At 38.1% G+C, this 26635-nt stretch overlaps 1 protein-coding gene across 2 annotated transcripts in view; it reads right to left on the bottom strand.

Moving 5' to 3' along the window:
• Window positions 1-26635, bottom strand: part of LOC124857321 (plexin-A2-like) — a 103223-nt gene that overhangs the window by 50940 nt on the left and 25648 nt on the right. For both annotated transcript variants that reach the window (XR_007035568.1, XM_047348536.1), the window contains exons 4-6: window positions 15676-15810; window positions 3444-3544; window positions 138-261 (exon numbers count right to left, since the gene is read on the bottom strand). Coding sequence is in view for 1 of the 2 variants with exons in the window: in XM_047348536.1 (XP_047204492.1) it covers window positions 138-261; window positions 3444-3544; window positions 15676-15810 (360 nt within the window). In the remaining variant the exon portion in view is untranslated. The remainder of the gene's footprint in view (window positions 1-137; window positions 262-3443; window positions 3545-15675; window positions 15811-26635) is intronic.

Consider the following 26635-nt stretch of genomic DNA (forward strand, 5'->3'; position numbering starts at 1 on the left):
TTCACCTCTCACAAAGCTCATCTCTGTTGAGTTTACACTTAATTGAATAGGTGGCTGCTCAAGGTGATTGCACACAAACACTAGCATTGTGAGTGGAGTGACTGTGCAGAAATTGGTTGGAATGATAAGTAACTCACAGGGACACTATGTGCTGATACAGCGATGCTGTCCGGGTGAGCAATAACCTTCACACAGCGGTCAATGTCGGTCGCAAAGCGAAAGCTCTCCTCTGCCCTGAGACACCGATCTTTCCTTGAACACCTGTGGAACAAAATTATTTTTATTAAAATGTGTGTAATATATTAAATAAAGTCTAAACAATGTAATGCTTATGTGATTTGTTTCTATGTCAGCTAAATTCAGAACTGTTGATTTGAAAAGCCTGACTGAAAACAAATGTTGACCGTTGCAGGGTACAGTTGTGTTCATTATGGAGCAGCTCTACAGCTCTGTTATTTATCACCACTTTTTAAGAGTAAATTAATGATGTCTAGAGGATCAGTCTAGAGGAAATCCACAGCTTTACATTACCAGTAGCATAGCTGCTGGACACTGTGGCCAGCATGCACGGGTTTCACGCTGGCATCCTACCACAGTCCAAAGACATCCAAAAGCATGCATGTTTTGATTGTCACATTAATTTGCCTTCAAGTGTGGGTGCACATGGTAGTTTGTCGTGTGTATCCCTGTGTTGGCCATTTAATAGACATGTGACCTAAACCGGGTTGTACCTAGCATCTCACCCACTGACAGACAACTGTAGATAATTACCAGAACCCCTACGACCCTACAAAGATTAAGTGGGTGTAGAAAATGCATGGATGGGCAAAATATAGGTCACTCCATCCATTCACCCACTTCCAGCAGTGGATAAGTTCTCAGTCTGTTTCGATCCCTATTTTGAAAATGCTTTTTCTAGTTGTATAAATAGAGCTGTGTTCCTTTGGATCTCTCCTCTTTGAGCCATGACCTTCAACTTGCACTGGAGCAGTTCACAGCCAAGTGTCAAGTAGCCAGGACCAGAGTTAGCTCCTCTAAGTCTGAGGCCAACGTCCTCAATTGGAAAAAGGTAGAATACGCCTTGTGGGTCGGGAGTTAGTCTCTGACTCATGCGGAGTATCTTGGTGTCGAGAGCAATAGTAGGATGGAGCAGGAGGTGGATGGATGAATTCAGGGTATGTGTCATGGTGAAGAAAGACTAGGTACAACCGAAAAGTAAATCTCTTTATCTACAGATCTGTCTACAATGTGACCCTCTCCTATTGTCGAAATATGAATGATGATTAAAAAAAGAAACCTCGGAAATAAGGTCAATAACTTTGTCATCTGGGTGCCTCTCGAAGTAGAGCCGGAGGTTCTCCACATCAATAGAGGTCAGCTGAGGTGGTTCGGATATCTGATCAGGATGCCTCCTGGACTACTTAATTTGGAGGTTACCCTGGGCCATACTCAGAAGCCGGGAGGAGGGACTATATATTCCTTCAAGCTCCGGGACGTCTTGGGATCCCCCAGAATAAGCTGGATATTGTTGGCTAGGGAAAGGGATGTTTGGGTTTCCCTCCAGGATCTTTTATCCCCACAGCCCGATCTCATTTAAGCAAAAAACAATGGATGTATATAAACAGTTTTACTTAAATCAGTATCAAAATCCAATTAACCATCACAAGTAAGCAAGCATGTTAATCAGAGTTTATTTTTTTGCTTGTTTTTACAGTAAATTACAAAGCAAGAGGCTTTAAATCCTAAATCCTAAAATGCAATTAAAAGTAATCAGTGAAAGGATGTGCAGCACAGCAGGACATCACAAGGATTTTTACAAGAGACAAAAGCACACTGAACATACAGTTAAACTACAAGTGGATACTGGAAATGTCGAGTAGTTTGTCCAGTCTTAGAAATGGGGATTAGTTTCTAAGAAACCTTTTGTTCCAGTTATACTTATGTGTTTGAAAGGAGAATTGTGAAGGGTTCATCACTGCATGTTCTGATAGAAAAAGACTGTTAAAAAGGAGAGGATCAGACTATCAGCTGTAAAGTTGACTTGTAATCGCAAACGCATGGAGTATTCTAGCTGTAAACTGTGATGTCTTTCTTTGAATGCGTAGTGAAAGGAGACAGTAGTAACACAGGCTCAGATGCAGCTGAGGGAATGGCACCACCTGAAAGAACTCATTGAGCACTAAGGCCTCCGCTGTAATTATGGCTCAATATAAAGGTGGATTAGAAACACGGTGGCAGCTGTTCCTGGCTCAGCTCCTTGAGGCAAATGGAGCACAGATCACCTTTTGACCGCTCATCAGCTGAAGTGTCGAAGAAAAAAGGCACCTTTCATCTCTGACTGTCTTTCATTCCCTTTTATTTTTGTTTCTTTCATTCATTGTGTTTTTGTCTGATCAAACCATTTGTTCTTTTTTTTTTCCTTCAGGCTTTTCCATGTACACAGACACCCGCTACCCACTCCGTTAGAAAGGTGCTTTGGTGCAAATCAACACGGGTGGGAAAGTGAAATGCTGAAAGCAGTCAACATGACACTGTGAGTGTCATTCAGAGAGCTGAAAAAGACCCCAATCTGAATTTAATAGGGCAGAAAAACAAAGTAGTTTTACTCTGCAGTGTGGGAGATTTGTTTGGAACTGGAGAGAACCTGCAGCCTGTTAACTCACAGATAAGTTTAATTCAAATAAAGAGTGTAATGAGATTTGAAGACAAAATTAGCTTTGGAAAAAAGTAGCAGATTTTTAATGAGGTAATTCTGATTTTAAAAAGCATAATTTTTTTAATCTCCCAATCCTTTGAGTTTGATAATATTGAGAGCTATAATTTAAATAATGCTGATCACCATTAAGATATTGCTAGCTGGTATGCAGACGTGAAATGATGAGCCAGGGATAAATCCCCGACTGAGGTCAGCATCAAACACAGCGGCTGTTGCAGAAATGCATGCTTTTAATCTTCTGAATCCCTTTTGCTCCATATTGAAGTGTTATGCAAGCTAACCTGGGGTCAGATAATTAAGAAGGACAAAATAAAGCTTGCTCCGTCAGGTCCAAAATGTTCCATGGGTATGCAGAAAGTGCAACTGCTACGCTGGCTGTGGCTACAAGGCTAATCCCTCTTTCCTCCATTAACACCCGTTGTCCTTTCATTTGGCAGACAATGAAATCTGAAGATCATGCAGCTTCTGTTTTCCTAAATGCCGCTATTTATGAGGGATCACAAAGTCCAGCAACCACTTCCCTGGTTTTCCAATTGTCCTGGCAGATGTTGATAATGGGGAGCTCCAGATACTATAATAAAAATGCTATATCAAACTGCACACATTTATGGGACTGCAGGCTTAACCTCGCTCAGCTTCCCTGCAAGCAGTTTGGTAAACAGTGACGTTGTAGTTTTAATCCGTCCGCTTTGGTGGGGGTATGAGGAAATAAAGGGAATAGACTCACATGTTGTACAGCACGCACCAGCCGCAGTGGGGATCACCAGCGCTGAGGCACTCAGCACACGTACCATACTGTTCACAGGACTCCACAGGGACCTGGACCACCTGAAACAGAAGAATGACAAGAGAAGAGAAAGCCTTGGAGGTCAACAACAGCTGAGAGCAAGTAAAACATTTTAGAAAAACAATTAAATACAGAGAGTTCTGTTTTTAAATACCATTTTTAACCTTTTGTGGTTATAAAATTTTTTTAAATAAATACAAAACTCAGAACCAGATAATTCATAATTAATTCATCAGGTAATGAAACTAAAACCAATGGCATGGGTAACTTGCACATCTGTGAAGGCACCATTAATGCTGAGAAGTACATACAGGTTTTCGAGCAACATTTCCAAACGTCTTTTTCAGGCACATCCCTGCTTATTTCATTCAGCACATGTTCACTGCAAACATATGCTGAGTGTGCTATTGAAAATGTGTGTGGCATTCTGAAGCGCAAAATACGACCCCAGACTATTTAGCAACTGAAGTTATACATCAAGCAAGAATGGGAAAGACAAATTCCATCTACAAAGTTTCAATAATTAGTGTCCTCAGATACCAAACGTTTATTGAGTGTTGTTAAAAGGAAAAGTGATACAACACAGTGGTAAACATGCCTGTCTTTGCTTTTTTAGAACCTGTTGCAAGCATCAAATTCAAAATGAGTGAATATTTGCAAAACAAAAACCAATAAAGTTTATCAGTTTGAACATTAAATATCTGGTCTTAATAGTGTATTCAATTGCATATAGGTTGAACAGGATTTGCAAATCATTGTATTCTGTTTTATTTACATTTTACACTACATCCTAACCACCTCAGCCAGCAGCTGCAGCACATCCACCCAACCATCAACACCTTCATGCTAGACCCACTTCCAGTGAAGGGCAGCACCAAAATGCCCAGCCCAACTATCCCCCTCCCCACCACCTCCACAATAGCCCTGGTGCTTGCACCCCTGGACCCCCTCAACCTCTGATGCCGAGGGAACAAGCCCCATACCCCTACACCACTGAGCAGTGTTTTTGATTTTTGGGGATCATACAAATTCTAATCTCTTCTGTTGATTTTTCTTACAGGTTAACATTTTCTCCATAGAAGCAAAATCTGATAAAAGATCACTCTTCCTGAAAGCCCAGTTTTGTAGACTAATAGTCTTTCTGTCAACTCTCACACCTGAAGTGTGGATCTCTGCAGCTCCACCAAAGATGGAGAAGCTGGGCCACTTGACTGCTTCTCTGTTTGTTGCTCTCCCTACCTAACCTCTTTAGTTCATGTGGATGACTATGTCTAGGAAGGTTTTCTGTTGTGCCATAATATTTTTCAAATAATAGATTAAATAGTGCTCTTTGAGATTTCCAAAATCTGGGACATTATTTAAATTTACTAACCTTGCTTTAAATTTCTCCAAAACTCTCTGCTGTGTTCTCAGGTTTTCTCCAACAGACCTTCATAGGGTGGCTGCTCTGAATACATCACATTTTTTTTAATTTATACTCATAGAAAAGCTTGAAAACCACGAATTGTTTTCCTTCCACTTCATAATTATGCCTTGTTTTGTGCTGTTCATTATAAATAAAATCCCCAAAAATATGTAAGTTGTGGCTTTAACATGACAAAATGGAAAGATGTTCAGGGGTAGGAATACTTTGGCAAGACTGTGTTTATATGTATGCAACTATACTGAGCATAGTGCCATTTTACCTACATGTATAAGAAAGCAGCAGAATATTGAAAATACAAATAATAATAATGAAATTATCTGTTCCATTCATGTTTAATCTTCTAGTACAGTATTTCCAGACATATTTTAACATCCTTTGACAGATGTCTCAAACATCTGCCAACAAAGCATTGCTGCAACTAAATTTTACAACCCTTTTTGTGTATTCTACTACATGGAAAAACAACCTGAACAAAACCTAATGTGTTATTTTTCTTTTATCTTTTAACTATGTTTCAACATACACAAACAAGAACACATTCATATACTGTAGATAGACAGCCACACACTTACATAAGTGTCTGGCAAAGCATTAGCTCTCCATTAACTGCTAAAAGTTGCTGCTGTTACACCACCCCTGCATACCAAGCCATTTGGAGCAGCAGTCTAAGCATGCCTGGTTTCTACTTGGTTATTATTCCAGGTCTGTACATATGATGCAAGCAATTTCCTGATGTAAGCAATCAGAAATGAAGAGTGGATTATGGATTAGAGTGTCTCCGGTGCACTTGATAGCATAAGTGGGTGCTCTCTCAGGTCTGTGTAGGCAAAATGGATTATCTGTTCCTCCCTACAAATAATTGTTCTTTTTTTTGAACAGCAGTTCAGAACCCATTCGTGGCGTTCCATTAGCAAAATGATTTTGCAGTGTGGGAGGGGCCGAGGGTTGTAATCCATGAAGGATTGTGGTTCAGAGCTCATCCAAACTAACATTGCTGGTCTGTGGACTGTAGACAGCATGACCTTTATAGGGGGAGAGCAATGGGTTTGCTTTCTGGTAGCTTACAAAGAATAAAATGTAATGCTTACTCTGCACGTCACGTATTATTTGTTTAGTGGATCTGTCTTGAGCAATAGCTTACTGAACTGAATCCAAAATGATCAAATGCCTCATTAGGCCTGGTTCAGAAAGATTAAGATCACACTCTAACTTTATAAAAACAGCCAGAATGTGGAGTGTGTGCAGGTTTTTGAAGCAGACATCTTGGGCATAGTAAAAGAAAGTTCTCAGAATGTTTTTAACTCACACAAACCTTAATAGAAAGGTAGTGGTGGTTTATTATGATGTTGGCAGTATTTCAGGGTCCAGGGTGAGGCATGGGAGAGCGTGGTCGCAACATTAGTAACTTATTCATGATTTCAGGCTGGTGGACATCTGCATGGATTGCTAATATGTGAATGTTAAGCAGGACTGCCTATGATGGACTCATACCCAGGCTAAAGCCTCAGACTGTGCAAACCAAGTAAATTATTATTATACTCTTGGCACCTTGGCTGCAATGCATGTCAGAACCATCAGCTGCTATGGCTTCAGCTAGAAGGATCTTACCAAGGAGGTGCAACAAACAATCCATGCTCTTGATGTCTATAAATTCCACACCTGGTGCAGCCTCTTTACACATGGAAATCAGTGTGCTCCAGGTTTCCCGCTGGAATGAGGATACTAGCCTGGGAGAAGTGCAAACATCTACAAATTGCTTTCAGTTTGCATGCAAAATATACCTGTCATGCAGTGTGTTTTAATGAGGAGAAGAAAAGGAATGAGCAGAAGCTCATAGGGGCCTTGTAATATAATTCAAAATTGTTGGCGCACAACTCAAAATCAACTTCAGGTTATAGAAGTCTATCCACTGAGCCACAGACATGATTTCAACAGTGAAGCTACAGTTTGACCTCAATTAGACATGAGTCAATGATACATTTATCCATAGTCCCTCTTTAGACTTGCAAAACGGCCTGTTCTGAAAGTAATCCACAAAAAAGGTCTGTAAATAAATGTGCAAGATAGCACAAACCAATACTTAAAGACAGCTTCATTTCAGTCAGAATTCAGTAGATACATGCATTTTTCAGTTGCCATATTGCAGTAATAATATCAGTGTGAGGGAAAAAAAACCTCTATTTTTGTTTATTTAAGAACCATATCAAAGAAATGGTAATTAGAACAAGTACTATCATGGTGGAAAAAAAACAGCGGCTGTTTTAATCTAAATTGCTGTTAAACATGCGAGTTGTACAGGGAGCGCACTGTCTTCTCGATACCACCAGAGACGATGTTCAGTTCGTTTTCAAAAAAGTAAATTCTTCCATTTTTCACCATGCATCCTAATTTCCAGACAGAGCTTCACTTTAGGCAACCTAACTCTTATTACTGAGTGATTTAGCTATTAAAAGGCTATTAAACCATAGGGAGGAAAAAAAACTGTTTTTATGAACTAGTTTTTACCTGACACTTTTCTTTACCCAAATCTGTGAAAAAAAGGGAAATTAAAACAATCTGTTTAGCATAAAATAGCATTTAAACACCAACAAGGTAGAATTTGGGGATTTGTTTAATATAAACCTTGAAATATGGGTTATTGTGGTAGTTTAAAGAATGAACAAATATACAATATAGTATCAATGTGAGGATCATGGACTGGTAAATAATAGGTGAAAAAGGAGCCGAGGTTTAAAAAAAAACATTGAAAAGCCTTTAGAAAATTTAAATTGAAGATTTAACAAGACTCCTTTAAAAGATTAGAAGAAAATATGGCCTCTGAGAAGGAAAATCTAAATAAATTAGAGGTGGTGTAAAAGCTTAACAGTATTGTAAATAACCAACATACAGTATGTTTAAATGCTCAAAACATTAGCCCTAATTAAAAGGGGGTATAATTGTTTTTTATAATGGCGGCAGTATTTCCAACACACAGCAGAATGTATATGTGCGCTGTTGTCTTTTCCTTTTTGCAGTTCAATAAATTCACCCTTCATTAATATTTAATATACTGTATCTATTTATGTAAATGCATTGTAAATCATTCATGACTACACAAAATATTAAAAATTTATTTAACTTTTGTTAGATACTTTTTCCAGAAGAAAATCGATCATTCTACGCAAATACAGAAAGAAAAATAATTAGTTTCAGTCCGTTTCTTGTTAAATGCCTGTCAGCAGTACCAATCACAACAGAGCTGAATAAGCACAGCGTTACATTTAATTTTGTAGCTTTTTGAATGAAACAATTATTACTCACAACATCTGGAACATCCTGAAAGTAATGTGTGACCTTATGATCTACACAATTTGCCGCCACTTTATCCTTTCATCCAGATTAACTCGAAGTTCTTAAACGAGGCCAGATGAACGTACTGGCATTTAGAGCTCTGGAATGCTGACATCCTGTACCCTCAGTCTGATTTGGGAAATCCTTTAAAATAACATGTCAGTATCATGTGACAGGTGAGTATTTCAGGTCATGTCAGGACCCAACAAGATGGGAACCGTTTTTAGATTATGTCTCAGAATGAAATAAATTATATTAACACAGAACTTGTAAAGATGAATGTTTTAATACAGTAATTTAACACATAATACAGTAATGCTAAAAAAAGTAAGCACACCCAACACCTAGCATACTTAAAAACCTGAAATTTTGTGTGATATCTGGTTGTGCACAGCTCTTAAATGTATGTAAATATAATAATAATAAACCATGGTGTAATTAATTATTTCACAGAAACCTGGCCAAAATGGAGAATCATTGCATACAAAATTAAAAACAATGCTTTAGCCTCCATAACAATTAAGAAGGTATGTTGCATCAGTATGTGCACGTTAACCTAATGTCAATCAATTATAGGCTCTTCAGGGAACGGCTATTGCTCTACAATTATTTGTGAAGCCCTGCAAGGCCATTCAAGTATTTTTGACAGCCAAAATATTTTCCTAGAATAACAAATCTCAAAATGTTCACAGTGACATCTGGGAATTACAGTAGATCAGCCTCAACAACCCTCAGATAACCTGGTAACTGTAACAAACAATAAGGACCTCGATACAAGGGACCTAGATAGAATTACAGGAGGAAAGCCTTAACTCTCTTAAAAAACATAGCACCACACCTAAGTACAAACCGCAGGCTTCAGCTTCTCTTCCTGTCTTGAGAAAACCAACAGCAAATCAACATTTAAGCACGGCGGTGGAAGGACATGATTGGAGTTTCTGCCACTAGAGATGTTCAACATGCTACTAAATAATGGTGTACAGTTAGGAGTCGCAAAATGCTTCGACACTTTTCAATACACCGATGATACATTTACCTAACATTAACACCTTATAAAGACCCGGTATCTTTTAAAACTTTTGTAAAATGTCAGGAGGTGATGGAGTTAATCTTTTCTGCTAATTTATAGTACAGCTTAACAAACATGGCAATTAAAGGGATGGCAGTAAAAAAGCAGTTTCATGAATGTGACACAGAGAAACAACACTTTGAAGTTAAGGAAATATAAGCCTATTTTTTTTCAATACTGAAGCTGTTGAATGAAAAGGTAACATAAGTGATAATCTTGCTGTAAGGTGAGATCAGGGTTGCAAGACTGGTAGAAAAGGAAATGGTGCAAAATAAAGGTAAAATTTGCGTCACAGAAAGAGAACCAACAAACTCTGACTTTATCTCCTACAGACAAATGCACTGCTTGTCTAATGGGTTTGTTCAGATGTACAGATGGAGGATCACATTTTGGCTGTTTTCTTAAACAGACGTTGGAAGCCTGAAGCTTAGCAAACAACCAACGTGTGCCAGAAACTTAGAACAGTCTGTTAATACTTAGTCTCTTCTTAAGATCCCATTAGCAAAGTTTTTCAGCCCGACTGAAGCTGCGTTCTGCGTGTGCATGAATGATAGGCATCCCTGTTATTTAAATCATAGTTAAAAAAGAGTAAAAACTACAATTGCGGAAACTAAATGTGATTTAAAAAAAACTATTTAAATATATTAGTAAAATTATATACTAGTAAAATTAGAATCTTTTTCTGAAGGATAATTTCTTTTTTGCTTAAGCATCAGGAGCTGAGTTCTGTTCTATATGTTGCTTGAAATTAACCTAGTTAAGCTCATTCTATCTAATCCAGTTAATAAGAATCTTCAAACAATTGCGAAACTGCTTTGAATTATTGGATTTATTAAACAAAGGTCAGCAGCAGTGGTCACTGCTAAGAGCTTGATGTTGGAAACTATAATCAGCAACTCTTAAGACAGTGGTGTCCCAGAAATATTTCACTGGAGGGGGGGCACATGGGGCCATTAAAAATCTCAGGGTGGCACACCAGTATCATAACCAAAGGCTGACTTTGAAAAATGCTGAGATGTTGTACTATTAATAGTAATTACAAAAAATATATAGACACAGATAATTTGTCTTTTGTTTTGTTTCTACAAATGTATATTTCAGACTGACTAGAAAACAGTATCTCAAGTTTCCCAGCCAACATATACAAGCCCTTCATATCAAAAAATCACAGTAAAGAGTTTTTAATGGTGCATATATTTATTTTTACTATTTAAGAGCATCCAGGATAATTCTTCTATCTCCAAAACACTTTCCAGCATCGTGAAAACTACTAAATAAACACAAATAGATGCTCATACAGTGTTTTATAAACACGGTTCTATGGCTGTGCCCACCCATACCCCTTCCCTGGTGGGACCACTGCTCTAACACTTATGTGGCAAAAGAGTTGGGGTGTCTAAATGTTCACCTTAGCACAGGCATTTACTAGGCCTCAAAATAAGTGAGATGACTCACACTAAAACTGCTCAAATAATAGCAGCAGAACTGAGACAGGAAAGGGCAACAGAAACTGGCCAGAAATTTGGAATAAAATTATTACGGTTAATAATAGTGTTGTAATTGCATATACTATTTAATAACAGAGAAGTGTAGTCGGAGACGGAAACTTCATAAAAAAGGGTCACAAAAAAGAAAAATGAATAATGTCAGGGTGTGAAATTGTTATTGTTCACTGTCAGAGCTTTCCTGTCAACTGCACTAATAAGCCTGTTGTTTCTCAATATAATATTCAAATCAAGGAACCTTGGGGAAATAAAATTAAGAAAATACCAAAGAATAAAATATTGTATGTATTCTCCAATTTGACAGGAAATCTGGCAATGTGATTTTATCTGGACTATCAAAAAGGGAGGTCTGACTGAACTGACTATTTTAAATACAAGTCTGAACCTGATTTTTACATAAATGATGTGATTTTAATAGAATGTGTAGGTAAATACACTATACATTTGTCAATGGTAGGATTAGAAACAGCAAACACTAGGCTGCCACACCAGTGTCATAAGAAAACAAGAATGGGTCGTCATTGTTACCACACCATTAGGCGCTGAGTGATTTTACATGTGAATTAACCCATCTAATGGCCAGGACACACACTGGTGGCCATGCACAGATCTAGAGAGGTGCATAGTTCAGGTATTAACAACCATCTGAAAACAGATGTGCCATTGTGGTTCCCTGTGAAAACATTAACACACACAAGGGTAGATCTGACTTTGAAAAGCTTTTTTTTTTTTTTTGTTCACAATTGAAGCCATTTTTAGCTGCATTCATCTTTCCATCAACTCAGTCTAGAGTCCCTCTTCCTGCTGAAAAAAAATATCCCCACTGCATAATGCTACCATCATAATGTGTCACCATGGGGAAAGATTGTGTTGTGAAATGGAGGAGCAAATTTGAAAAAATACGGAACATCACCCCCTTACTGCTAACTAAACCGGGGCCCTGCAGAGCAGTAGTATTGACACATTGGTGACTTTTGAAGGCTATTGTTGGAACTGGGTTTATTTAGGGGTAGCAAACAGGGATCAATTATTATGCACTGTTTTACTCTGTCATTTAACACCCCACAAAAGTACATTAAAGTTTGTGTTTCTAATGCAATAAAGTCAGAAAAAGTTTAAAGAGTGTGAAAACTTTTGCATTGCTGTTACCTCCGCCAAGGAGGTTATGTATTTATATGTCCCTCTGTCTATTTGCAAAATAACTCAAAAAGTTATGAACAGATTTTGATGACGTTTTCAGACAAGGTGCGTATTAGGACAAGGAACAGATGATTACATTTTGGTGGTGATGGGGGGCACCATTTTTTAAAGGATTTGTTTTATCATTGCCAGACCATGGTGGGACAACCTGGTATTCCCACATAGTTCCTCACCCTGTCAGCAGGTGACTTGTTGTGACCAGAAATCATCCAGAGTATGGTTCATCAGTATAGAAACAACTGTCATTCTTTTTCCTCTGCTATAAAGTACCAAAAATACTGCTCTGGTTATTTTCTGAACAAATGTATATAACGTTTTTTTAACTAATGCTTTACAAAAAAAAATGTTGTTTTGATTTAGTCTGGAAGATAAATAGTTAGATATTTATCTGAAATTTAGTTATTGTCCATAAACCCTATATGCACTAACACTTTTACCTAGTGAGATATTACAATTATTATTTATTTTATGGGCCAACCATTGCTTATGGTTGACTTTTACAGATATGACATTGCTCTAAAAACGAATCCAAGAACTACTGCAAAGAACAGAAATCCTAGAAACCATAAACAAACAAGAGATGGTGAAATTGTAAAATGTGAAAAAATAAACAGACCACAAGCCGGTAAACTAAGCAGCAAGAGACTGTGATGTCACAAACAAAAAATGAAGTGTAGCTGAAGGTTTTAAGAGGCTAACTGGTGAAAGGTGAAATTGTGTGACAAACTTGTCATTAGGAATAGCAATGAAGAAGTTTAAATGAATATTTAGGGTGTATTCACACCTGGAAAGTACTTTGGTCCACTTGTTTGGTCTGGACCAAAAGCTGACTTACTTTTTTTTTTGTTTGGTGCAGTTTGCTTTCACATTTTACTTTTTGCAAGTGAACTATACTTTAAACAATGCCGTGTGTGATAGTCATTGCTCCCATTGGACAGAAATGATTAGGGCAGGACAGAGCACAGACCCAGAAATGGAGGTAAACTATCATGGAAGTAATGCTTGATGAATTTCTGCTCTGCTCTTTTGAGTGTCAAAAGCAGCTCATTCAATGCAAGCTTTGCGAAGTTCTATTTCTAAATTTGGGATTGTGTCGGCGAATCATACAGTAAGCCGATGGAGACAATTTGCCGAAAGGATTTTCAGCCAAAAGGATCAGATATGACTTGTTAAGTCCAAAAAGTTGGGTCGGGTCGTAGGCGGTTCGTATTCACACCGGAAACAAACCGCATCAGAGTCTGTTTAAAAGTGGACAGAGACCACCTCAAAAAGTGGGTCTCAGTCCAGTTGTTTGGTCTGAACCAGAGTTCGTTTGAGTATATTCACACCTGCACAAAAGGAAGGCTCCGAAAGACCAAGGAAGAAAACAAATTGTGGTCCATATAAAGTAGAACTAATGTGGCAGGTGTGAAAACACCCTTAGACAGATGTCTTCTACCCTCTTCTATCAGTCAAAGTTGCATAGTGGTATGGTATGAAGGAAACATTTAGGAACCCAGCCACATTGTGTCATACATCACAAAAATGTTGTCAAGATTAAATGAAGAGTCTTGAATTTCATTCAGTTTAGAAACACAGTTTTGATATTTTACACAGTTCATCTGGCAGAAACTGTGGAAATACAGCAAATAAAAAAGGTCAAACAGGTAATAGAAGAGAAATGGGTAGAGAAACAAACATGTGCATGGTGAGGATTTCAAGCAATGATTCAGCATTTTACTGACTGATACTCTGAGATATTTCCCTGGAAAAACCTTGCAGCAACATTCCGTTTACTCGAAAGTGAAAAGCTTTCACCATCATTTCACAGACGGATGAATAAAAGTCCGAGAGTCGTGTGTTTGGATTCTAAGTGCTACTGTTCTTAAAAATGATTAAACTCAACTAAACTAAGTGAAAAAAAAATGGTCTTTGAGAAAAACACGTATATCCACAAATAAATGTTTGCCCTCCAATTTGCCCGTTTTTTTGCCCCACTCTTTATCAACATGCTAACCCTGCGTGTTTCAACCAGGCTGTAGACAGAGGGGCTCATTGTCATTCTAGATGGGTTGGCTGATCTCAGCCAAATCTTTCTGTGCCTCATTTGTCATTCCTCATCATGGCTGCATTGTGTGGCTTCTACCAAAATCTCTCATAACTGGGATCCACTGGAAATGTGGGGAATCTGTGAGTGACGCTCTGTCTCTTGGAGGGATTCCTTACCAGAGCCGCGGAAAAGTCTTTCAGTGAGAACTCGGCAGAGATGGAGATGGAGAAAACAGAGAAAGGCTTTACTCTCCTCAAAGCTTGAGAGGGCTACAAAGCCAAAGCTGTTCTAATATTGAGAGAAAAAGCTCAATCAAGCTGGGTTTTTGGTATCTTGCTTGGTTATTATCCAACACTGAGGGAGATCTGAGGGGAGAGAGTAACTGGCAATCTCCTTGAAGGAAGCTTGTGTCTCTCCTTGAACAACCAGAGCTCATCAATAAGTGATACTGTGTCTCTTCCAGTCAATCACAAACACAAGAAGTGCCTTGATTTGCTTTAGAAAATAGTACTCAACACAGTACTGTTTTTATCTTCTGCCATGCTTCCTTGATGACATCCCTTGTTCCCCTGAACGTCATACTTTTAAAGATAGGTGGTTTCTAAAGTTCATTTTCATGCTCTTGAAGAGAGTTTGAGCCCCTTTGTAATAAGCAGCACTGGTGAGACTGCTCCTCGATGCCCTTTGGCTCGTCCTGTGACTCTGCCTCGGTAGATTCCAGAGAACAGTGATATGTTGCTTTTTCTGGCCACAGTGAAACCTAATCCCATTTCACAGTGGCAGGCCATCGCGCCAAAATAATCACTTGATGGGAGTTGAAAGTAATTACCAATGTTCTCTCTCATCTGCAATGAGTGCAGAGAATATCATCCAACAACAACTGTTTGCCTCTCTGATGGTGGGCCAAGTGAAGAACGCAATAGGGGGGCACATTCACCCAGAAAAAAAACCTTCAGTGGCTTTCCACAGTTTGTGTGTCAGGACGCTTACAAAAGATGCACACGGCGTAAATTGATTCGCTTGGATAAGTAATTAGAACAGCAGTCCATCCCCTCACACACAGCCTACATATTTAACAATCCTTTCTGTAGACGTGAATTTGAATTTCCTCTCTGTGTTTTGGCGATAAGCCATGATCTTGTGGTTGCGTTAAATAAAATGCATTAGTCATTTATTACTCCTTTTCATTTGAAGGTTTGTAGCTGCTAATTTTTAAACTGTAAATACTTGTCCAGCAGGAATTATTATTTACAAAGCAAACATTTTTACATGCAGCATCCTGATAAGTTCAATCCAAACAAATCCCTCAAAAAGTAGAATTACTTCTTTTTGTGCATAAGCAAATGTGTATTTTATTAGTTTTTCTGTCTCAACACTAAAAAAAGTTGATGACCAAAAATAATTTCACATCAAATAAAAGTTTCAACTCCAAATTTCCATGCTACACATTCAGCATCTCGCTCAAGGGCACATCCGTATGCTGAAGGTTCGTTCACAAAGTGACTTGAACCCGCAGGCATCCTTCAGATTTCAGGCTTTCACCACTCCCTACAACCCTACCCAGCTCAGCGGATCTCCTGACAGCAGCACCAAAAATCAGGGCTTTTCCTCACCTGATAGTCAGACATGACGTACAGAGAGTTCCTGTCCAGGGAGAAGGCCATGTCCCGGAGGATTGGGCTGCTGTCCTTCATTACAGTCAGCGTCTCATACAGCACTCCTCCCTCCACAGCTCCGTCCACCCTGATCTGAAGAGACGTCAACAAGCAGAAACAAAGAGATACTTAGTGCCATGCTGCATGCATGTATATATTTATTTTTTGCTTTATAAGGACCAGGAAAACAAAAAAGCATGGATCACTAAATTTAAACTGCCTGTTTTGCTTTGAGAATGTATGACATTTTTTAACAATTTGAATCTCAAACCTTTCTTTCTTTATTAACAAATAGACTCTTCCGATCATGGCTGCTCAGCTGTAAATAAAATATCGGCCAGTACAGATGTCAAATATAATACAAATATAATATAAAATATTGAAGGTTGACCCCTAAAAGGAATTTTATATATAGTTGGGAGATATTTATATTTATCATACATTTGACTAAAACAACCAGATTTTTCACAAATACACTTAAAGGTAATCTATTTCTCAATCGCATGCAAATAGCAAAGTGCTTATTGCAGAGGTATTGAAACCATGCCTTTTACATGCATTGTGCATTTCTCTATCACATGCACAGATGATTTACAGAACCCTGGACAATTTAGGCCACATTTCTACTGGAGAGTGTGGATGGTGGCCAGGTATAAGACTTAGTGGCAAGGCTTGAGAAGTTTGAGAGAAGACGTTTTTTTAATTTAAATGTTGAGTGGAACTTCTATAAAGAGAGCTGGGGCTATTTTTATTTCATTTCTTAATTGTTGGGGTTGGGAGATGAGTAATACTTTAAGAAACATTCAGGTTTTTGTTGTTTAATGCTAATAAAGAACTAATTGTTTAATAAATATATTAAAATATTAAAAGGTTTTACTTGCATAGATGTCGGCATGTCTCAAGATGTTGTTTATATTTATGTATGGACATGATAGTTTGTTCAAAATACCTTCATATTCCAGTTAATTTATATTATTCCAAAAATTCCAATTTAAGAAACTTTAAAAGGAAAAAGAGGAAATAATGAAGTTTTTATAGAAAAGAACATCACACCTACTATGGAAAAATAGAGTGGATATCAATTTCATTTTGGTGGGGCTTTGCTGCATTTGGAACAAGGAACCTTGAATCTGTGGTGGGCACAATGAAATCTCATGATTACTAAGACTTCTAGATGTGTTCCAATGATTAGTGTAAATGAGATTTAAGTAGTTTAGCACATTAATTTGAACTCAATCATATATTCTGTAGACCGCAGTAAAGAGGTAAAAAATAAAGCTATTTTTCAAATTTCCACTTTATTTCAACTCTCAAAGAATTTCTTTAAAGCTAATGTATGGTTTCTGAGCATGTTTGCAACTAATTTGTGCAATTTTCACCACTCATGAAGGGTTAACAGAGTTTTCTTTGGTTGATCGCATGCACCTCAAAAAATACATCTGCGTAAACTGAACACTTTTGACAATCATTCGTCAGGATTAATCTCCAACACACTAGATGACACAGATTATGCAAACAAAAAACAAGAAACGCAAACTATAACGTTTTTCCACGCATCTACAATGCCACATTAAAGGTAGACCTGCAGACCAAGTCGTGTGCAGATTATAATTCAAGGTTTCAAGCCACAGCATAGTTTAAACTCACAAATGTATCAATAGCCCTTTAGCTGCTTTAAGCTTCTTTTATGTAGTCACACAGTGGTGTGTCTACCAGTCTTCATTATAAACTAACATTTTGCTGAAACATCACAGGACTGGATTCTTAGAGATGAAATTAATGCTTATATTTTCATCAGCTCTCAAAACCAAACATGTTTGTTTGCCCCATGTTTTGATACAATTTGGATTGCACTCAAACAGTTCCTTCTAAATTTATGACTTTTAAACAAATTATTTTTAAAAGGCAAACATAACAGATACCGACCAGTAAAAGGTTTTCGCTTTTCTTTTCCTCTTTGACAAACAATGTGTGCTGTTTCAGATAAGCAAAAGAATAAGCAGGTGTGTTCAAAGTCTCTCACTGATGCAGAAGCTTGTTTTTGTACAACTACATGTACATACTACTCTCTACATAATGAAAGTTTTTTAGCTTTTCATCTGGTCTCCACGTCTTTAAGACGATTCTTATTTTTCTATTCCAGAAAAATACATGTATTTGCAATCATAAGGCCTATCTTTGTCACTGCAGGAACAATGTAAAGCACATCATGCATTTAGGATAACTTGACACACTGAGTAAAAATCACAATTGTGAAACAAGGAAGCAAAGTCTGAATAAAAGCAAACCACAGCAAAAAAAACAAAAAACCTTTGCAAAGCAACCCAAGCTGAAGCCCCATTAAAATTCTGTGGAAATTGGATCATTTTCTGTGTGATGCAATTATAGTAAAGTGGAATTAATTTCCCAATCATAATAATTAAAAGAAATGCAAGATCATGAAGACCTGGAGCAGAGCATTGTGGAAGTGTTCTCGAATGGCTGCAGCGTGATTATGCCACATCTTTCCAGCATGAATCCAAGCACGTGGCCCCGCCACCCAAATCAAATTTGACTGCAGATGATTTTGAGCGTTTGCCAGGTCTAGCTCGCACAATGTGTCAGAGCCTCAGCATTCTCTCAGTGGGGACAGTCAATCAATACTAACTGATTACATGATTGGATCCCTCAGGCACCAAAACTTCATCAATCAATCATAGCTCCACCTTCCAGGCAGCTGTGCCTCGCCATCAGTGAGCTTAGGCAGCCAGAAATGAAAAACCAACAGTGGAATATGCTTGCTAAAAGGGGCGTGTTTTATTTTACATTGAAAGGAGGGTAGATAGGAGTAACCCAAGGACATGGCTTCAGTTTCTCATGCAACACCGCCTAGATACAATAGGGACAGAACATTCTTTTGTTTCCAGATCATGTAGTGGTCACTGTCTTTTCAGGATTGTTTATTATGTCTACAATGTGTATATTGTTGTTGAAAAAGAATCTTCAAACACAATGTAATGTTCTCCATTGGGGTCTTCTTGATTCTCTTCTCCTCAATGGAAGTCCCACACAGTAATATACACAGATTTCATTATGCTTTCCCACACTCGTCTATTCATAAATAGCACACAAGAGAATGTAAGCATTTCTCTAGTGAAATTATGTTTAAGAAAAAAAGCACACACACAAAGAGGACAGATATATTGAGCTTTGTTGCACTTTGGCTAAAGTATCATGAGAGTGGCTGAGGGCTAGAGATGCTAAAATGAGCTCTGACAAATACTGACCCATCATGGCTGATCCGTGCTATTTGATTTCAGTGCATTCATGCGTGGTTTTATCATCTAAAGCAGGGGTGACCAGGTGGACATCCTCTGGGAGGACAATTTCCTCAATCTCTCCTTAAGCCCTACAGCTTCATAATGAGAGTAAGGCGGGTTTAATTAGTTTTATAATGAGCCTGCTTGTTGAAGGTGACACACATAGTTGCACACATACACACAAGATAGGACTTGCAAACAAAAAATTAATTGAAATAACAGAAATCATTCTCCTGTTGGTTGCACTCAGAAAATTTGTAATTGCAAAATGTAACCATGATGGCTTATATGGACCATCAACAGACCAAACAAGAAACAATACATGCTGGTCTTAATTCACTAAGGTGTAATGTTTGCACAATTATTTTTGCACATTTTGTGCCCCAACAGCCTGCTCCAGATCATCACCTTATTTGCAAACCAAATAGAACTTTTTCAATTGTGGTAAAATTTGCCACCGTTGTGAGCTCTGTTTGACTGGACAATGGCTCCCACCTGGCCAGGTTAAAAACTTATTCTTTCCATAATTAGCATGTAGATTACTTAGTGTAGTGTTTTTGTTGCTGTTCATTGTCTGTTTCTTTTATTTTGTTAGTCAACAGCGAATATATATAATCTAATAAAAAAATAACACATTACATCCTTGGTTTTAGGAATCAAATATAATTCTAACTGAAGTGTTAGTCAATGTTTACATGGATTTTAAGCACATTGTGAGACCTTCGAAATATATCTTTTTCTATTGGAGATCAATCAAAGCAAAGTAATTGTTTTTATTTATTTATTTTCAGATATTTAGAATTTATGAGACTAACTGATTTAAAAACAATAAAATAATGTAGTTAATGTAGTTTGACTGCTTTAAAAACATGTACTGTAATAATCTGAGACATACTGGACCACCCCTGGAAACAGGGCTGCCCTCTCCTCCCATCTGAAGCCTCGGAAGACCCCAGTCCCAAAGTGACTGGGATCACCAAACTGCACTCTGCAACTAGGAAAGGTCTCATTTCAGCTAGTTTTCTAAATTTTAAAAACTTTGTAGGCAGACAGTCCTATCATAATTACTGTCTAGCTGTTAGATAATCTGGAAATTTGACTGATTTATGTGAGTATACCCTTACTGGACACTTTATTATGTATACATTGTTGGTACCAGATCAGACACCCTGTTCCCTTCAGAACTGCAATAAAGTGCCAGGAACATTCCTCATCATCATAAAGTTGCTGTAGATTTGTCAGCCCTTCTTTTAGATGCTTCCCTTCTCTGAAACATCTGAATTAAATCAATGGCTGGTTACCCAGAGGTATGGAGATATATATAGAGTCTCTATATCTATGTGGTTACCAAGCATCTGCAGAGCTAAAATAATTTCTGATGCGGAAATTCAGCCATTTGATATAGGTATGTTGGAGAAGGGATGCATTCAGAGGTTTATCTGGGCTTGGGGCACCCCTGCATTAAGTGAATCTTCAAGTAATCTCAAAAGTGCTCTATTGAGATCTGGTAACTGTGGAGGCCATTGGATTACAGTAAACTCATTGTCATGCTCATAAAACCAGCTTGACATGATTTGAGCTCTGTCAAATGGTGGATTATCCTGTTGGGAATAGCCACCAGAGGCAGGGTGCATTGTGGTCATAAAAAGATGATGACATGGTCAGCAGCTTTGCTGTAATAGACTGTGATGTTTACATAATGTTTAATTGGTTATAATGGTGCCCAAATGGTGCCAACAAATACCACCAACTAAAATGTTGATAGAAGGCAGGATGGCTCCATGGTTATATGCTTATTCATGTCATATTATGACCCTACAGTTACAGCTGAAGTAGAGACTTATCAGACCAGGCAATATTTGTCAAATCTGTTTTTATTCAGGTTTGGAGAGTTTGTGCAAAATGTAGCCTCAGTTTCCTGTTTTTTCCTTATCAGGCATGAGCGGCACCCAGTGTGGTCTCCAGCTGCTGTCGCCCATATTCTTCAAGGTTCAGTGTGTTGTGGTTTCAGGAATGGTATTCCACAGACTTTGGATGTAATGAGTGGTTATTTAAGATACTATGACCTCTGACATCAACAAGGCATTTTCATAGACAAACCTGTTCCTCACTGGGTATTTTCTCCTTTTCTGTCCCTTCTCTACAGACAAGGTGGTGCATTAAAATCCTACTAAATCATCAGTTTCTAAAATACTCCTGCCATAACGGTTGTACCTAATAAACTGCCCAGCTTTTGTGGTCATGTGAGAGTCATACTTTACCAATCCAAAATAATTTTTGGTGACACATTTTTTGATATGCAGTAATGCATCTCATCTACCTTAAATACACTGTATAACAAAGTTTAAATGGGTTTTTCTTGGGATGCAGATTTAACGTGCAGATTTTTACCTTCTTAGACCTTTAACTGTAGACTTCCCTGTGTGGTCTCTACTATGTGAACTAAGAATTGTACACATATGTGTTTAGTACACATTTATTTGACCTCGGTGTGGCTTTAATTTCATCCACTCTTCCAAGCATTACATAAATAACAAGGACATATATTTAACTGGAAAATATGTAAGCCATCGCAGCAATATCCGCCCTGCTTAAATTATCTTGCAGGACCTGTGGTGGTTATAAGCAACACAGCTTAGTTTGGCTTCCCCAAATAGATATGCAACCTGAGCCTGCGCTTAACAAAAACAGCCTCCTTTTCTCATGGATGGGTTTGCATCTTAAGCACACCCTAATCCCGTGAGAGCGAAAAAAAACAAGAAATGACTTCTAAGATGTCACTTGGCTCGAGCCTGGTTGGCTCTGTTGTAAAGTTGCCAGACCTTGTATGAGGAAATCACCTAAAAAAAACATTTCTCCACTAACTGTTTACACATGGGATGGATTATGATCAGCGATTTAGATGAAGGGGATGTTTGCATATAAATGTCTTTTCTAACAGCAGTTTAAAAAAAATGTAATGTCTTTGTTTATGTGCTAAAGGCAGACTAAATTCAGGAGACATAGTCCATGTCTTGTATTGCTGGCCGATCTATACCCAGTTAACCTAAACATATGGATGATTACCTAGGAGGCAAGGAGCAATCTGTTCAATGAATCATTCCCAATCTGCTACGCTGACAAGGTTTCATCTGTCCCTTAAGACCTTTACGTCTGGGGTACTTTGAACCAGACATGGCAGCGCAGTCAGTACATTTTTTCTTCTGTAAATCTCTGTTACTATACTGAAAAGTCATTTGTTGGACTAAATGAAACATTTAATATAAAGTAAAGCATATTTTTTCATGAATAATTAAAGTTTAGCCCAACATCTTATGTGCCTTAAAGACAGGTTGAAGAATAACATATTCAAGACTAGATCTAAAGAAAATATATATTCATTGTCAGGAAAGCAGACTTTGGAGCAGATTTCAGAGAGGACGCTTGCAGGCTTGAATCTGGATGATGACACAGGGCACTCAGTAACATAAGGGTTCAACAACTGTTCACCTTTAAGCTTGAGTGGCTCTGCATATGGTCCGATTGCAGCTGACAGCCTAGGAGAGTGTGCATTGATTAACCCATATATTCATGATGCCTATGTGAATGCTAATGAAGCAAAGCCCAGGACAGAGCTAAGTAGCAGTTAGCATTTAATGACAACAGAGAGCATCGCTGATGTGAAAATCTGTATCACTGGACTCGGCAAAGAGAGAAATATTGATCATTGCTATTAGACATGATGTTTTGATAAAATATAGCATGTGTGTGTGTTTGTGCATGTAAGTTTTTTAAGGTTTTCAGCTACAAAAACCAAATTTCTCTCCACCTTAGCCTTCAGCTGCATGGCAAGCCTCAAATCTTCATCTTACTGTTTCTGCAACTTGACCACAGTCTCCTCTCTATCTGTGCATATTCACTTTTTTTCCATCTCCTTCAGGACATGATTTCCTTCTTTCTGTTTGCTGTCCTCCTCTGTGCAGCACGCTATCCCTCCGATCATTCCCATTGTTTGTCCGGTTCCCATGGCCCACCAACAAAAGGAGTGGGAGGGGGACATTGGAACAATTCATTGCACTCATATGGTCTTCATTTTCCTGACCGCAGTGCAGTCATAGTTTTCTTGTGTATTTTCATTTGTGTGAGCAAACAGTAGAAAGCAAGCAAGAGAAGAAAAAAAGAGGACAAAGAGTTGGAGGAAAAAGATGGAGCAGCTCAATTAAAGTCGGTCATGAAAAGCAAAAAGATGGACACCTCCCAGTGTTATCACAAAATTGCCTCTCTTAATACCTTTTACAATTTTAGGTGCACTAAGACATCCAGTGACAATCCACTCTGCAGAGTTTTACCCTCAGGTCCTGCTCATGCAGCTATGAAAATCCTTTCAGTTTAGCCTCAAACACACCTACTCTTCCCTTGCTTTGAAAGCCCATTCTAGTGATTTCAATCACCAAATCAAATCTTCCCTTCCCAGACCCCCTTTACAAACCGTGACTTTGAAAAGTTCAAGTCATTTAGCAGTGCATTGGAGAATTTCCTCACCCGCTTAATGCTTTCAATAAGCCATAATGAATCCACTATTTGCACATGAGAGTATTTGACCAAGGCTTTTATTTGCCATAAGCTTAACATTTCCAGCTATTTCAAGGCAAATATGGTTGCTGAGTAGCTAGAGCCACTGAGGTAATACTGTGGTAGATTTTTATATTGTTCAACGATTCCCATTTCACAATTGCTTCCTTCTAATTGTATTTGCAAAGACTTTGAGCAGACATCTTAGATAACAGGTTAGTAAGAACTAACATTATGCAAATAGTGTTGAGGTGTACATTCATGAAATTCAGCATAGTCTTTTTGTTAATTATAAACAGCAGCAGCTATGGCATCATTGTTGTCCTCCTTAAACCTGATGTATTAAAATCCTTGAAATTATTGCTGAAAGCGAGGAACATTTTGCCCAAATTGCACAGTTTTTAAAAGCACTCCCTGTGTCAGAGGCGCCTCCTCTTTCAGTATGGTATTGTAGTTCTTCATAGCGCATGCTTTCCAGAAAATCAATTCTACTCAGCAACTGTAATGTGTTTGAAGCTGCCACAGGGCTTGTTTATTTAAAGGTGCCACAAGGTTTCCAGCGAAAAGGAATACTGTCATTATACAGTGTAATTGCTGCTTATTTGCATAAGGCAAAAGACTAATTTCCTACATAAAAACAATAGTATGTATTTGTGTATAGCATGCATAAATTAGGAATTTACAGGTAATCACACACACAATACATCCATGTGTTGTTGGGATGGTGGAGAGGGGAAAGAGGTGCTGAACTAAGCTGGTTTCAGAGATGCTCGCCTCTTTATTACTCTGACAGCAACTTAATATGAATTCCTTTCTTGATGGCTTCAGCGCTACACTTACTGTTAAATCCTGCTTGTAACAATATATAATCTGACTGCAGTCAGCTATGCAACAAATTACCCAAACACATGTAGCAATGGATTTATCTGTTGTAACGCTCTGCTTTACAGAGAAATCTGATCCGTTTGTAGCCAGAAACAGATCTCTCACTCAGCTTCATTTCCACATTTTTGTAACGTTCATAACCATCATACAGTGTCTGACCTCTTTTTAAAACCTATAGATTATACATTAAACTTTTCTGAAACATCTGATTTTAGAAGATTAAGATGACAACAGCCAACACCTAAAGGTTTCAAAATATAAATTTACCACAACCAAACAGAGAGAAGTCAGGCTTTCTACTACTCAACTTTAGACAGTGTGCAACATTCATAAGTTAGTTTTTACAGTTCCACAAAAACTGATAAACAACGAACCATCTGACCTTTACAGATCTTGCATAAATATCAAAGCATCCATTTTCCAAGTGTTATGCCTATGCCTGCACCTAGATTTTGAGTTTCACCCCCGTTCAAAGTTACACAGGTTAGTAGTTATTTTCTCCTAGGGAATGAGCTATCTCTTTAAGAAATCAATATGTGATCAATTCCTGAAGGTTCCTTTAATACAAACAGATGCTGCATATTATTTTAGGTGCCATTTTATTTGGTAATGTTTTCTGTTCTACACAGTTATTGGAATGCAACACTAATCATTTTAGCACTATTAATATTTGATTAGAGGGATTAACTACAGTATATTACCAAGCACTGGCAGTCTTTTAGATTCAGATTCAGACAACTTCATTAATCCCAATAGGCAATTCATTTATAGCCTACCAGTCCATATATTCACTTCTAAAATGTATCCATTTACCAAACTCATTAATAAATTGAACAATAACACAGTATACAGTACAGACCAATAGTTTGGACACACCTTCTCATTCAAAGAGTTGTCTTTATTTTCATGACTATGAATATTGTAGCTTCACACTGAAGGCATCAAAACTATGAATTAACAAGTGGAATTATATACTGAACAAAAAACTGCTTCACAGTTGCGGTGCAGTAATCAAAGCAAAAGGTGGCTACTTTGAGGAACCTAGAATATAAAACATATTTTCAGTTGTTTCACACTTTTTTGTTCAGTATATAATTTCACATGTGTTAATTCATAGTTTTGATGCCTTCAGTGTGAAGCTACAATATTCATAGTCATGAAAATAAAGAAAACTCTTTGAATGAGAAGGTGTGTCCAAACTTTTGGTCTGTACTGTAAGTACAACAAAAGGTAAACAGATACACAAAAATAAAAACTCTTGACATTGTCCATATGTAATAGCCTAATAGCATTTAAATAGATTATATGGCTCAGCACCCTGGGCAGCAGATACTAGGGGGCACAACAAGCTCTCCTAAACAACCTTTTTATTGCTTTTTGCATGTATAATTACTGGTGAGAAGGCAACACCCTGTGTTGTGCACAGTGTAAGCGTAGTGTGTATAGACATTCATTAATTCATTCATCTTCTATACCGCTTATTCCATAGTGGGTCACAGGGGAGGCTGGTGCCTATCTCCAGCAGTCTATAGTCGCCTGTAGACAGTGTATAGACAGTATTGACATTATATGCCCATATAATGATGCTGGTGTCTGATTTGAAGCTTCCCATTTGGAATGTAAATTAAAGGCATTTTTAGGTCTGTCTTCCTTTTTGCTGCAATGTGAAAATTTGGCATTGAATCCATCTACACCACTTGACATTGAAATGCATCTACATAAAAATAAGTGGGAAATAATTACTTTTTACCTCAATATCTGCAAATGGCAAAAGCCCCTTCTGTTTTCAGTCCAGAATTACCCAGTAGATCAAACTACTCAGCCCAAATTAATCACCTGAGGCTACACAGTGGTGGCACATGATGATAGAAATGTCCTGTTATAACAGAAACATGAGCAACCTAACCGGGAGCTGCCAAGGAGTGCATCCATATGCTGCACTGAGCTCAGACGGTGAGTCTGTGGGTTGTCCTTGTGACCTTTCACCCTACTGACACCTTTTCAGTGGTAGACCTGACCTTTGCTACTGGAGTGATCTGCTGATGGCATTTATAGTCATGCCCCATTTCCACTGAGCCTGTCCATTTGGGTGTGATGGAATAGGATTCGAGAGGTGACCCTGTGCTCCTTGAAGGCTCTTGGGAGTCTGAGATCATAGCTGCTCGTTCAGTCTGTGTAATGAC

This window comes from Girardinichthys multiradiatus, chromosome 20 (genome assembly GCF_021462225.1).
Source record: "Girardinichthys multiradiatus isolate DD_20200921_A chromosome 20, DD_fGirMul_XY1, whole genome shotgun sequence".
Classification (NCBI taxonomy): Eukaryota; Metazoa; Chordata; class Actinopteri; order Cyprinodontiformes; family Goodeidae; genus Girardinichthys; species Girardinichthys multiradiatus.